The sequence below is a fragment of the Capricornis sumatraensis genome, chromosome 20, assembly GCF_032405125.1.
Source record: "Capricornis sumatraensis isolate serow.1 chromosome 20, serow.2, whole genome shotgun sequence".
Classification (NCBI taxonomy): Eukaryota; Metazoa; Chordata; class Mammalia; order Artiodactyla; family Bovidae; genus Capricornis; species Capricornis sumatraensis.
In genome coordinates this window covers 50,301,395-50,315,135 of record NC_091088.1, presented here as the reverse complement: position 1 = coordinate 50,315,135, position 13,741 = coordinate 50,301,395, and the positions used below count along the sequence as shown (strand labels likewise).

The 13,741-nt window shown below is 49.8% G+C and overlaps 1 protein-coding gene across 1 annotated transcript in view; it reads right to left on the bottom strand.

Annotated features, from left to right (window-relative positions):
* Nucleotides 1–7,681: 7,681 nt before the first annotated feature.
* The window catches only part of GARRE1 (granule associated Rac and RHOG effector 1), a 74,677-nt gene continuing 68,617 nt past the window's right edge, over nucleotides 7,682–13,741 (bottom strand). The window contains exons 12-14 of the mRNA XM_068991732.1: nucleotides 13,152–13,289; nucleotides 10,692–10,770; nucleotides 7,682–10,200 (exon numbers count right to left, since the gene is read on the bottom strand). Coding sequence (XP_068847833.1) covers nucleotides 9,892–10,200; nucleotides 10,692–10,770; nucleotides 13,152–13,289 — 526 coding nt within the window. The 3' untranslated portion in view covers nucleotides 7,682–9,891. The remainder of the gene's footprint in view (nucleotides 10,201–10,691; nucleotides 10,771–13,151; nucleotides 13,290–13,741) is intronic.

Sequence of the window (13,741 nt, the reverse complement as noted above, 5' to 3'; positions counted from 1 at the left end):
TTCGTTCATTCATTCATTCACTTAACTCCCTCCAACACCTTCTGTGTTACAGGCAGTGTTCCAGGTGTTCAGGATGCTTAGGTGACAAGTTAAATATATGGCTTATCAGATGCTGGTAAGTGCTACTGAGAAAAGGAAAAAACTGAAAAGAGTGCTGGAGATAGAAGATGCAATTCTGAACAGAATGGTCAAGGCAAAACTCACTAAGGAGGTGACATTTGATCAAAAGCCTGAAGGTGAGAAAGCAAGCCACTTGGATATCTGGGGGAGAAGTGTTCAGGCAAAGGGAAGAGCAGCTGCAAAACTCCTGAGGAAAGCACGCTGATATTTTAGCAACAGCAAAAGGCGAGTGTGGCTGGAGCGGTGTGAATGAGGGGAGAGTGAAAGGATGAGGTCAGAGAGGGAAGGAAGGCAAGAAGTCATTGTGAGAACTTTGAGTTTTATTCCCACAGAGATGGGAAACCATTGGAAGGTTTAAACAATGGAGGGGGGGCACCATCTGACATGTTTACCAAAGGATCAGACCAACAATTCAGTAGGCATGAAAGTAAGGACAACAGACAGGATGCTACAGCAAGAATGCAGACCAGGAATGAAGGTGTCAAGGTAGGAGGAGTTGGGCCTGGTGATCTATATATATGAGTGAAGAAGTAAGAGAAAGAAAAAGAACAGTCAATGATAACATCTGGTTTTTTAGCCGAATTCCTGGAAAAATGGAATTGCCATTGCATCTTGGAGAATTGCCAGTTTTACAGGGCAGATCATTACCTTATTTTTGACAAGTTTTCAAAACCTATTAGACATCTAAGTGGAGGTGTTGAGTTGGGTGATCATGTCTGGAGTATGAGGAGGGATGGTTCAGGCAAGATGAAAAACTTGGGAGTCATGAGTGAATAGCTAGCATTTGAAGTCATGAGCCTAGAGGAGAGTGTGGGTAAGACGGAGTAAATGTAGTCAGAGAGAAGAGGCCCAAGGACTGTGCACTCAAATTGAGCTTCTCCATCAGCCAGTTCCCCCAGAAACACCATCCATCCAGGAGTGTGCCCTGTCCTGCTGCAGTCCTAGGCTTAGATCTTCCTCTGACCTACCTCCTAGTACCATGCTGTCACTGCCACTTCTGGCCTTTCTTTGTCTGCCCAGAATTATTTGAGTTCCTAAAGATAAGGAAAAGAGAGAGGGGTCAGAGATTGAAGAGATGGTCACAGGACTTTGCAGGGAACAGCCCTGCCACATGGCCCTTATTTGTCCAGAGTTTTGGGTCATCTGTCAACTCTGAGGTTTAAATGGGCTTCCCATATCCAGCAGAACCCTGACAGTGCTGAACAGCATCTGTTCCACTAGTTTCTGAGAAACCCTCCAATCAGAGTTCCCATCCAACCAGCTATCCGCACAGAACAGCACTCTCAACCCTCAATCCTGTGTTTCAGAACAGAACTCCATCCAACAGGAAGGCCAGTTTCAGTAGCTATTACCCATATCATCCACTTGCTCTATGATTCCTTTGATGACTCTCGACAGTAGGAGCCACTGCCTCCCTTTGTCTCAAGCAGGCTCTTTTCAGTGATCACAGTAGACGTCTGTTTATCTGTTGTCTTGATCCAAAGCCACTACCTCTCACCCTTGGGTTTCTTCCTCTGCCTCCTTGACTGAATCAGAGATGAACATATGACTTAAGCCAGAGATGAACACATGACCTAAGTAGTCAGAAGTGAAAGTCACTCAGTCGTGTCCGGCTGTCTGCAATTCTGTGGACTGTAGCCCACCAGGCTCCCCTGTCCATGGAATTCTCCAGGTGAGAATACTGGAGTGGGTAGCCATTCCCTTCTCCAGGGGATCTTCTTAACCCAGGGGTTGAACCTGGGTCTCCCACATTACAGGCAGATTCTTTACCATCTGAGCCACCAGGGAAGCCCAAGACAGCCAAACAGGGACCCAAAGCCAGTAGGAAAAACTCAAGTTTTTTTTTGTAGTGTTAAGCTGCCTGTCAGAAAGGACAGACCATGAAGAGAAGGACCTCCAGAGAGATGGCAGAGTGAACCCCATCACCCAAGTTCCTGGGGCCAGGCCACCTCGGTCTGCAGCTGCAGCACGAACCACTCATTTCCCCGCATCTTGATGTTGTTCTAAGCTAAGCTGTCATTTACAACTCCCAATCTTTCCGAAGATTTTATGGGTGTTCACCTGCCCCCTTGCCACACTATCCTCCCCAATGTCCACTTCCATTCACCTGAAACCCACAGGAACAGCTTAAGTCCTAAAGAGGAAGGAGGCAAGGCCTCCAATGATTACCTTTTTAGAGGTTTCATCTTCTTTTTAACATTCTATAATGTACACCTCCAGCATTTTGGCCTCTGTGATTCCCAGCATCAGATTTCCCACCTATTCTCAGATCTCCCCGTAATATTTTAACATTGTACGTTGAAGTTCCAGTTACGTGGATTTTCTATATTAGCAGGAAAGTATGGGTACTAGTTTACCGCATCCAGAGCTCTGCGCTAAATTCTCTGCCACTTAACCCTCATAGCACCCCATGAGTGATATCCATTATCCTCTCCGCATAACAGACAAGCTAAGAAATCTGAAAATAGCCATTCTGCTAAACCAAGAAGAGAATCAGTTCAAGGTTGCCCCAGTCTTGAACCCTGTTCTTAATCACAACCCTGCCCTGGCCCTGTCCTGGGCCACTTCCTGACTCTTCAGCCTTGGGAAAAGGGTACCGCGGAGAAGAAGCAGGCAATTCTTTCAGGACCTCTCCATCACCCCTCCCCCACCTTCTATTTGCACATCAATTAAGCCTGTAAATCTGATTGACAGGGTCGAATTTTACAAGAGGAAATGGCCAAGAATGACATTTCCAAAGGCAAGAACAGCAGCATAAGTAAAGGCAGAGAGGTAGGAGAATACAACCACGGATCAACACTGCTCCCCGTGGACTGGATCTGAGCATCTGAGTAGGGCAGTAGGGAGATTCTCACCAGGAAAGGTGCAGTGTGTGTGTGTGGGGGGGGGGGGGGCGGCGCGGGGGGGGAGTGCGGGGGAGGGGGCAACGATCAGACACTGGGGTGTGGAGATAGCCTCTCTAATCAAACCTTGGGGAGTAGGGTGAGGTGTGCAATTTGGAAAAATATTAAGGTAATTTTATATTTATATTGATGAAGTGGCTTCCCTCATAACTCAGTCGGCAAAGAATCTGCCTGCAATGCAGGAGACCTGGGTTTGATTCCTGGGTCGGGAAGATCCCCCGGAGAAGGAAATGGCAACCCACTCCAGTATTCTTGCCTGCACAATCCCATGGACGGAGAAGCCTGGTGGACTACAGCCCATGGAGTAAGAGTCGGACACGACTTAGTGACTAAACCATATACAGATAAAAGTTAAACCTGTTTTCTATCACCATCCCCACAATCGTCTCCGCATGCTGAGCCAAGCCCTGCCTGCAAACCGCACAGTACCAGTGTTCGGAAGTGGCTCTCTCAGAGGGTTCTATGCATCCAGACCCGGGGCTGACAACCACCATCCAAAGAAACCTGGCTCTCAAAGTTCAATAGACCGCTCCAGTCCCAGGCACTTTCAAGTGCCCTCGGCAAAATGCTATGAACGGAGGGAGAGGGGTGGATTGAAGGGTGGACCTAAGTCAGGCCTCAATTCAGGGCCGTTGGACAGGAGTCAGGCAGGGCATGGAGACCAGGAGATCACCAGGACAAGGGCAAAGGGAGGTTCCGGGACAGGGTAGCAGCAGTTCTGGGGCTCGAGTGTGAAGGAGGTCGGGTGTGGGGCGATACACGCCGATGGATTTTTGGGAGTTGCTCCGAGGCGGCGCACCCACCGAGGATGCTGAGTCACGGTGACCTGGAAAGGGTGAGGAGTCGCGGTTCTCCGGAACTCCGCGAATCCCCTGGCACCCTCCACGCCCTCCAGAGGGGCGGTGCGCACGCGTCTAAGCACAGGGAAGGCGGGACCAGCGCAGGTAGCGAGCGGGCGGGGGTGCGCACGCGTCTGCGTGTGGGCTCGCACGTCCCGGGGTGCACGTGTGCGCATGTCCCCGCGCTCAGACAGCCGCCGGCTCCTGACCAGCGAACTTGCAGATGCCTATGCCCGCACGTCTGGGATGGACATGTGCGCGAAAGTGCGCAGACTCCGGGTCGGGGCAGATTGCGCGTGCGCAAGCTAAGAGAAACCCGGATGGCTGAGTCAGCGGCCCCAGGAGGCTCGGAGGTCGTGTTCCGTGCTCGCGGTGCTTGCCTGCTCAGCTGAGTTCTGTCGCTTTGGGATGTCGCCAGATTTTCCTGGTGAATCCAGTTACGTCTTTAAAAAATATTTCCTCTCCGCACATGGGCATAGTTTTCACTCTAAGAGAAAACTCTGTACTTGGTAAAGAGCTAAACAGCCCTTCCTTGCGGCTCTAGTACAAACCCTGGTCATTGTGTATTCTTTTAGCCCGATGTGAAAACCGATTCAAGTCTAGTTCTGTGTTTTGGTTTTAAAATTTTGTGTATTAGAATTTGCCTCTGGCTTTAGCGGCACCTCATTTCGTTTGTATTCGCGGTATTCTGCGCCCTGCACTTGTGGCCATGAACAAGACTTACTCCTTGCTCTACTGAGGCTCTGATTCTGGCGAGAGGGACATGTGCAAACACACATTATGGTGGAGTACTAAACAAGGCCGGGCAGAGGCTGAGCTCTGGCCGGACAGAACTGATGGCAAGGCCCAGGCACGTGGGCACCGTAGGTAGGCTTCCTCGAGGTAGCAGGGGTGTCCAGAAGACGTTAGGCCTGAGAAGGAAAGGCAGGAGATGGGGAGGACCAGGTTGATGGCAGTGGAGATGTAAGAACTTGGTGGATTTGAAATATGCTTGCAGAAGCACTTGTGCTGTGCTGTGCTTAGTCGCTCAGTTGTGTCCGACTCGGTGACCCTATAGACTGTAGCCCTCCAGGCTCTTCTGTCCATGGGATTCTCCAGGCAAGAATACTGGAGTGGGTTGCCATGCCCTACTCTAGGGGAATCTGCCCTATCCAGGAATTGAACGGGGGTCTCTCGCATTGCAGGCGGTTTCTTTACTGTCTAAGCCACCAGGGAAGCCCGAGAATACTGGAGTGGAGAATACTGGAGTGGATAGCATTTCCCTTTCCAGGGGAATTTCCCGACCCAGGAATCGAACTGTAGTCTCCTGCACTGCAGGCGAACTCTTTACGGGCTGAACTACCAGGGAAGACCACAGTAGCGCTTGTAGGACTTGCTAATTAAGTGAAAGAGGAGAGTAAAAAAGATCAAAAATGTCTTCTAGGATTTCTGCCTGAGCAGAGTGCTTGAATATGTATCTCTTACCAAGAATGGGAAAGAGGGAGTTGTCTTCCCTAAAAGACTGAGTTTATGGGCTGCTGCTGCTGCTGCTGCTAAGTCACTTCAGTCGTGTCCGACTCTGTGCGACCCCAGAGACAGCAGCCCACCAGGCTCCCCCGTCCCTGGGATTCTCCAGGCAAGAACACTGGCTGCTGCTGCTGCTGCTAAGTCGCTTCAGTCATGTCCAACTATGTGCGACCCCATAGACGGCAGCCCACCAGGCGCCCCCGTCCCTGGGATTCTCCAGGCAAGAACACTGGAGTGGGTTGCCATTTCCTTCTCCAATGCATGAAAGTGAAAAGTGAAAGTGAAGTCACTCAGTTGTGTCTGACTCTTGCCAACCCCATGGACTGCAGCCTACCAGGTTCCTCCGTACGTGGGATTTTCCAAGCAAGAGTACTGGAGTGGGGTGCCATTGCCTTCTCTGGAGTTTATGGGCAGAGACTTCATTTTCTATGCAGCCTGGCTCCTATCCTAGCAAGGAGCGTGACAATAGTAAATGTTGAAATGAACATGACACTCGAGAAACAATCCTTCCTCCTCACCTAGGCCCACATACAAGACCCCTCACAGACAAGCAGAGGCCTGGGCCCAGCCAGCCAACCCCTGTGGATCCTAAGGCCATCTGTTTGTGTTACTTCCAAGAGCCTGGCCCCAGAGGTTCCTCAGACTCCTGGGCACATGTGGTTGACACCCTGACAGTCACTTGTCCACATACATGTCTTTTTGGGAATCAAGGAGCTGACCTTTGGCAGGGTTTATTCTTGAATCCACATCAGGAAGCAGATCACGAGAAGGGTCACACAGTGGGCCGTCCTTTCCCAGAACCATGGCTGGGATGCAGAGTTTCAGCTACACTCCCAGAGCTGGATGCCCACTCTCCCAGGAACCCCAGATGGAAAAGGAGGGTCACCAGCCTCATAAGGACCTGCCTGTGTGTCCTCCATTTCTCAGCTGAGCCAAAGCCCCCAGGGACCATCTTGAGGCTCTGGTGAACATCTGTCTGCTTCCATCCCCACCCATTCAGGACGGAGCTGGGTTTACAGGACTCCTGTCTCCACCACTGTTGTCAATTAGAACTCAGTGAACAGGACCATGTGTGTGAGTGCATGTGTGCTAAGTCACTTCAGTTGTGTCTGACTCTGCGACTCTCTGTAGACCTCCAGGCTTCTCTGTCTATGGGATTCTCCAGGCAAGAATATGGGCTTCCCAGGTGGTACTAGTGGTAAAGAACCCACCTGCCAATGCAGGAGATGTAAGAGACTCAGATTCAATTCCTGGGTCAGGAAGATCCCCTGGAGGAGGGCACAGCAACCCCATTCCAGTATTCTTGCCTGGAGAACAGCACTGGGTATTAATGTTAAATAGGAACACATATGAATAAAATGTGTTCACATTTTATGCAATTTATAAATGGTTACATTTATAACCATTTACATTTATAAATGTTACGTTTAACATTTATAAAATGTTCTGGCTAGCATTTTAATACGAACTTTCAGTGTCTTCCTTAGCAATACTCATACAGCATGGCTGCTACTAAGCAACCTTGTCCTGAGGTGTATTTAATGTGCCCGTGCTCAGCTTCTGGGAGTTTCCGCAGAAAGAAGCCAGAGTGGTACTTGTACTGGTAGGTTATATATTCACACTCATTTACCCCGTTTTCTTAAGTTCATGGAGAAGTTCCAACCAAATGCTGTCTTGCTGTAAGTGACGATGAGCTGAGGCTCCCCTGTAGCCCCCGCTCCTTCGGTGGTTCCCACTGTACAGCCTTCCCTTCGCAGCAGGATGGCTCCCCCCAGTGCAACGAGTCCTTCTTGTCCCTGTGAGGGAGAGTCTGCCACATGGCGGGTGTCTGGCGGAGTTAGGGGAGACCTCCTGCTTGGGTCTGCCTCTTGGAAAGGCTGGCTGGGCAGCTCACAAGTGCCCACACTTGGTGGAATGTGTGTGTTGGCAGACCACAACCCAAGGAGAGTCTGCATTCTTCACCACAACAGTGGCTCTGACCACACAGAGGCCCTTTCAGCTTGGCCTCAGGGAAGCCAACAGGAGAGATGTGGTAGGCTGTCCCACTTTCTGTGCGCCAGCACCCCCCTGCCCCGGCTTACCCTAATACCCCCAGAGGTATTACAAGGTATTACAAGCCCTTGCAAGGGCTCAGAATCAGAGGACAGGCTGACCTGAAAACCTATTCGTGTGCAGCTTTTCAAAGTAAAGAATCAGACGGGGCTTCTGGCATGATTATCTGCTGCAGTTCATTTTAGACAGAGATCCAAAAATTATTAAAGGTATATTTTAATAAAGCCAATAGTTATTTTACTTATAGGAGCTTTAAAAGTAAGATACAAAATGTAGAGTTCCAGTTTGGAAGCGTTGTAACTAGTCACACGAGCAAGGCAGCCACGCCTGGCCACACAAAGGACACACACACTCACACACGCACACACATGCGCTTTGGCGAGACCCCTCTGCCGAGCGCAGCACCTGGAATTACCAGTGTTCAAAGCAAGGCGGTGCTGAGAACACAGCACCCACAAGGAGACTACACAAACAGCTTCACCACAGTCTCACAGCCCATGGAGACGCAATTACAAAATGTCTTCCTTAATCGAGAAAAAGAGACTGGAAAGTGGCAGTTAGCAATGTGGATGTCACCTGCGCTGGAGCACACAGGACTGACCTCTGTCCAGGGTGAGGTCTCTGGGGAGGCACTATTAAAACAAGGGTACTTCAGGACAATAGAACTCGAAACATGGGGTACTGGAGACACATTACTGAAGGAGAGGAGAAAACTATCTCACAAGGAAACAGCCACAGATAACTTCAACAGACGTTAGCGCACACACAGGGACAGCTAACACGGACAAGAGCCACGCAGGGTCGGTGCAGAGCACGTGCCTGAAAAGTCTATGTACAAAATAGTTCTCTGTAAACATGGTGAGGTGAATGTTCAGAACCCACGGTGAAAGGATCATGACTACAGGCAGCACTGACATCCCCACTCAGCACAAAAGACAACACCCGAGGCCTGGAGACAGCCTGGCACCACAGTACTAAAGATTCAGATGGCTGGGCTCAGACACCCTAAGGGTCCTCTATAATTAGTGTGTCTACATACATCATATATATATATATTCTTTTTGGTATTTTTAAATATAAATTTACTTATATTCATAGAAAAATGAGAACATAACTGTGTTATTACAATCTTTGCTGGAAAAGCTTATATGGAGTTAGAAAGAATAAACCATTTATTAGTAGTTAACATATATTAAAATGGTTTAATGATTTAAGAAAATATAAAAAAAAATATTAATACTGTCAAACTTTCATACCAGAAAATATTATGATTTTTCTCAATTAGACTTTTTCAAAGATGAAATATGAAAAATTTAAATAAGTTTTATATAAAGAACTTCTGTAACCTCAATTAATATACAGTGGGATATGTCTAGTCTATATAGATATATTTATTATTTCTCAATTTAAGCACCATTCAATTCTTCTGGATCCATTCTGGCTGGAAAAATATCCCTAAATCCACAGGATGTTATCTATTTAATAGCACATGTTAACTGAAAATGAGGTGGTTTATTTTTTTCTTTAAAGAAAAACTGTTAAATTAATTCCTATCTACATCTTAATTGGTTTGTCTTGAGCCAGCTCACAATGTTACTGCAATTTCAAGTGTCTCTTTGCAGCCCCGACCACACCCCCCACGCTAGGAAACCGTGTCGAAGCCTCTGGCCGTGTGTGGAAAGATGTGAGGGCAGAAGGTGTAGCTTTATCCTGCACACGGGCAGCAGCCAGCAGGCTCATCTCCACGCACCATCAGTGCTATGATCCTGCGTCTGTAAATCCCGTAAAGGTCACACCCCTTGGGTGCTGCTGGGAGTGGCGAGGGGCTGTCCATCTACAGAAAACCCAGGTGATTGCTTCTCATCACAAATATGCTATCCTTTGCCCAGTTCATAGAAGCTTAAATATAGTGTTGAAAAACCTCCAGCCACTCTATTTGTTATCTTAAAATATTCAATGCATTTTAGGCAGGAGATATTTTAACTAAAAACCTATATGAAAAATAGCTATAAAATACAGTGATTGGTGTGGTCATCACTCAACGTGTTAAGGAGGGAAAGGGAAGGTTTCAGAAGAATGGTCAGTTTTGCTCTCAGCCTTCAGCCCCAACACCTTCCCAACACACACAGTGGGGTCTACAAACTTGAGAGCTGTGTTTCTCAAAGTGTGGCCAGTGGCCCACCTGCATCAGAATCACCAGAGGTGCTTATTAAACTCAAACATCCCCTGGCATCTCCCTGAGGAGAGTCAGAAAACTCCATCTTCATCTGGCCCTCCAGGTATCTGATGCCTCCAGAGTTTTGAGAAGCCAGGCCTTAAAGGCTTGGAGCTGCCAACCACCTCCATCCCCAAGGATCCCTGCCTGGGACAGGGGTACACTGGTCCTCTGGGGGGCTGTTGCCAGCCAGTCAGCCCTGGGCTGGGGCCCCTGGCCCCAAAAGCTCTGGGCGGGCAGGCAGGCAGGCCCGGGGTCAGTACTGGGGCAAGTAGGCCGGTCTGCGCTCAGCCTTCCCAGGGAAGGCCTTGAAGCCCTTGGGGGCTGCCTTGTGCGCTGGTGGGGGCGGGGGCTGCGGCGGGGGCTGCACGTAGGCGAAGGAGGCGGCACTGCAGTCACTGGTGGCGGCCCACACCGGGGACTGCAGCATCTGCATGGGGTCGCTCCACTGGCTGCCGGGGCTGGCGACTGCATAGAGTGGTGCGCTTGGGCCAGGCAGGGTGCTGGGCAGCGGGGAAGGGTGCTGCCAGGGGGCTTTGGGCGGCCACGTTTTGGTTTTGTTATCCTGAGAGACAGAAGACGATTCTTAGTGGCATTTCTGGCAACTGATCCTCCTTTCCCACCTCCCCCGGTCTCCGGTCCTTATTCCCACCAAGGAAACAGGGTGCGAGCCCCAGCCCTTCCCAAAGTCCTGGAGCAGCGCCGCCCAGCGGAGCGCGCAACCACAGGCGCGCTCCATCCACGCCACCCAGAACAGCAGCTGCTCACCACACGTGGCTGGCGCAACTCAGGAACTCAATCTTTACACTTAGGTCATTTCAACTTAAGTAGCCACATGGGCTAATGGCCATCATTCTGGACAGCACAGCCCCAGAACTTCCTCTGCACGTGGCTCTTGAGTCTGCTGAGATGGCTGATCATTTAGACAAAAACCATAGGAAGAGTTGTTCACCACAAAGAACCCCACACAACTCTTAAAACTTAAGGGTTTGGAACCTAGCCCATGGTCCGTACCCATGAAGCCAGCCCTGTGTGCCCAGAGCAGGGCCCACATACCTGGTTCACGTCCTCCGCTGCAGTGAGAAGAGGCGCTGAGGGCGGCGTGCTGGTCTCCTGGTCACCACTGCTGTGCTTCCTGAAAGAGCCCAGAGCTCAGGCCGCAGCTGCCTGCCACCCGGCCCCCTCCAGGGCACACCTAGCTGCTTGCTGTGGGCGTCTCTAGGCCCTGGTTCTGGGTGGGGAGGCCCTGGGCCCACTGTGTGCAGGGGGCAAAGGTGGATCTCCATGGTGTGGTACCCTTCTGGAGGCCGTGACAGGGCTGGGCTGGGGGTGGGGGGTGGCGGGCATGAGGACTGGCACCAGCTGCTTCAGCTGCTGAGTCCGCCAGCTCCAGCCTTTTGTTAAGTTAGTCAATAGATACAGACTGACTGACTACCATGCACTGGAGACAGATGACTTAAAAAAAAAAAACAAAACAGCTGTTAGTTTTACCACTAACATGAAAAAATGTGTTATTAAGTGGAAGGAAAAAAGCAGACGCAGCAGCAGCCAGCCAGGTAAATCAGTCTATCAGCGCTCCGGTGCGCAGCAGCAGCCTTCACTGAGGTGGTGACTAGCTGGACCTCTAGCCAGCCTCTCTGATTTCCAGTCTACACTTCTCCTCAAGGCTCCCACTCCTCCCGCAGCCTCCACATCAGGGTCCATGACACCCCCCTTTCACATAGAGGCTCAGGCCAAAACCCTGCATCTCACCCTTGATTCTTCTCTCTCCCACATACCCCACTGCCACTTCCTCCATCATTTTGTTCAGCTTTCTGCTCATCAGAAGCCTCCCTGACTCTCATTTGGAACACAGGAAATCCACCTGTCACCTGCATTCTCTGCCCTCAGACCCCGCTTTATTTTTCTTTATAGAACCTAATCCAAACCAACATACTGGATTTTTTTATCGGCCTTCCTTCAGTAGAATATCAGTTTCACGAAGAAGGGGACTTTGATTTATTTGCTGCTCTATCACCAGAGCCTGGTACATAATAGGAGCTACAGAATAAATGAAGGTGTCCCTCCCCCACCCAAATTCATACGTGAAAGCCCCAACTCCCAGTACCTCAGCGTGTGACTGCATTTAGTGATATGTTGTTTAAACAACTAAGTTAAAATGAAGTCATTAGGGTGGGTTCCAATCCAATATGACTGCTGTCCTTATAAGAAAAGAAGATCCGGACAGAGGTGCACAGAGAGAAGACCATGTAAGACACAGGGGAAAGAGGGCCAGCTGCAAGGCAAGGAGACAGGCCTCAGAAGAGAGCAACCTTGCTGACACCTTGACCTCAGGCTCTGGCCTCCAGAACTAGGAGAAAAATCCTTGCTGTTAAATACTTCCCTAGTCTGTTGTTCTTTGATATGGTAGCCCTAGTAAACACGCACAGTGTTTGCGATAATTAAGTGAGGAAGTGCATGTGAATGCCAAGCCCAGGGCCAGGCATGAGAATGCACCCCAGCCTGGGTCAGCAATCCCTGCCAACACCACAGTGACTCCTCTGTGCATCCGAGTCTGCGTGACTCAGGTGCCCTTCCATCTTCATCTACCTGCTCCCCACTCTTATCCGACGGACCCTGGTCCCATCACACGAGCCCATGACTTCTGACGCCCAGGCGACCCCATGTGCTTTCTATTCCTGCTCATGTCCTTTTTACCCGGCAGGCCTCTGCTTCCTCATATCCACAACAGTCTCTCCATTTCTTTCTAAACAAATTCTTCTCTTATTTCAGGGTCCGTTTTCATTTTTGTGACTACTTTTGAAAACTTATAATGCCTTTGGTGGCTCAGATGGTAGAGAATCTGCCTGCAATGCAGGAGAACTGGGTTTGATCTCTGGGGCAGGAAGATCCCCTGGAGAAGGGAATGGCAACCCACTCCAGTATTCTCGCCTGGAGAAGTCCATGGACAGAGGAGCCTAAAGAGCTTCAGTCCATGGGGGCTGCAAAGAGTTAGACACAACTGAGCAACTAACACTTACACTTGAAAACTTTAGCTCCAAATATACTCTGTAACTGCTTTTTCCAACTTTGAAATACCATTCAGAGGTTATTTTTATCCAGTTCCACCTTTGATGAAGAAACTGAGGGTAAGAGGGAGCCAGGCCCATGTCTGGGGTTGCAAAGCCTGTTGGTGAGTTGATCAGAACTTGGCTGTCCTGGCCCTGCTCCTCCCACAGAAAGCCCTGTCACCTACAAGGTGCAGACCAGCCTCAGCAGACCCTGCTCTCCGTAATATTTCTTAGCCTGTCATACGGGTGTTTTGGGCTACCATGAGCGTGAGACTGTTCTCCCAATAAAAACTCAGCCCAACTCTACACCACCACCCAAGCTTCAGCAAGACAGTACTGGAAGAGGTCCTCTCCCTCTCTCAACGTGGGTACCTGGAAACAATGGGGCTACTGAGCTTTGTAGAAGACTAAGCTGTGGATCACATTCATGCACCCTCTGTTCTTTGGTTTAAAGATTTCTTCATACCTTCTCTGCTTGACAGCAGCAACGAGGTCAGGCCCTGAAAACATGGAGAACAAGCTATCTCCATTGGCAGAGGATGTCTCATCACTCGAGCTGGCTGAGTCTCCCTGAGCCCCTGCCCAGCCGCTGTGCAGGCCATCCCTGAAAGCCAAAGAGAGAAGCTGGTGCCAGGCCTCAGGCAGCAAGCCTGGACCCCAGTTAGACAGCCCGAGGCCAGGCCCACCTCCACCCCCACCCCAGCCCTCAGGGAACAGTCTTTTCCTTGCTCTTATCTCACAACCCAATAGTGGTCCCTTGTCTCTCTCCTTCCTCTAAAAATGCCTCAGAAGCTGTGGTGTATATATGCAATTCATGTCTGAGCAAACAAAAAGCTGAGATGGTCTTCAGCTGTGCGGAGTTATTAATCAGGGAGCAATAAGAGGTGTTAAAAAAAAAATCACTCCCCCAAAGGTCTTTATGATGAAAATCCATAAACTGTACACCTTTGCCTTTTTTTTTGTAGGCCATAAGGATCACATTCCATAAATGACACAGGTTTCATCACCATGCTCATTTCAGCTAAAGGCTGTGTTGAATAGGCAATTATGTCCTAA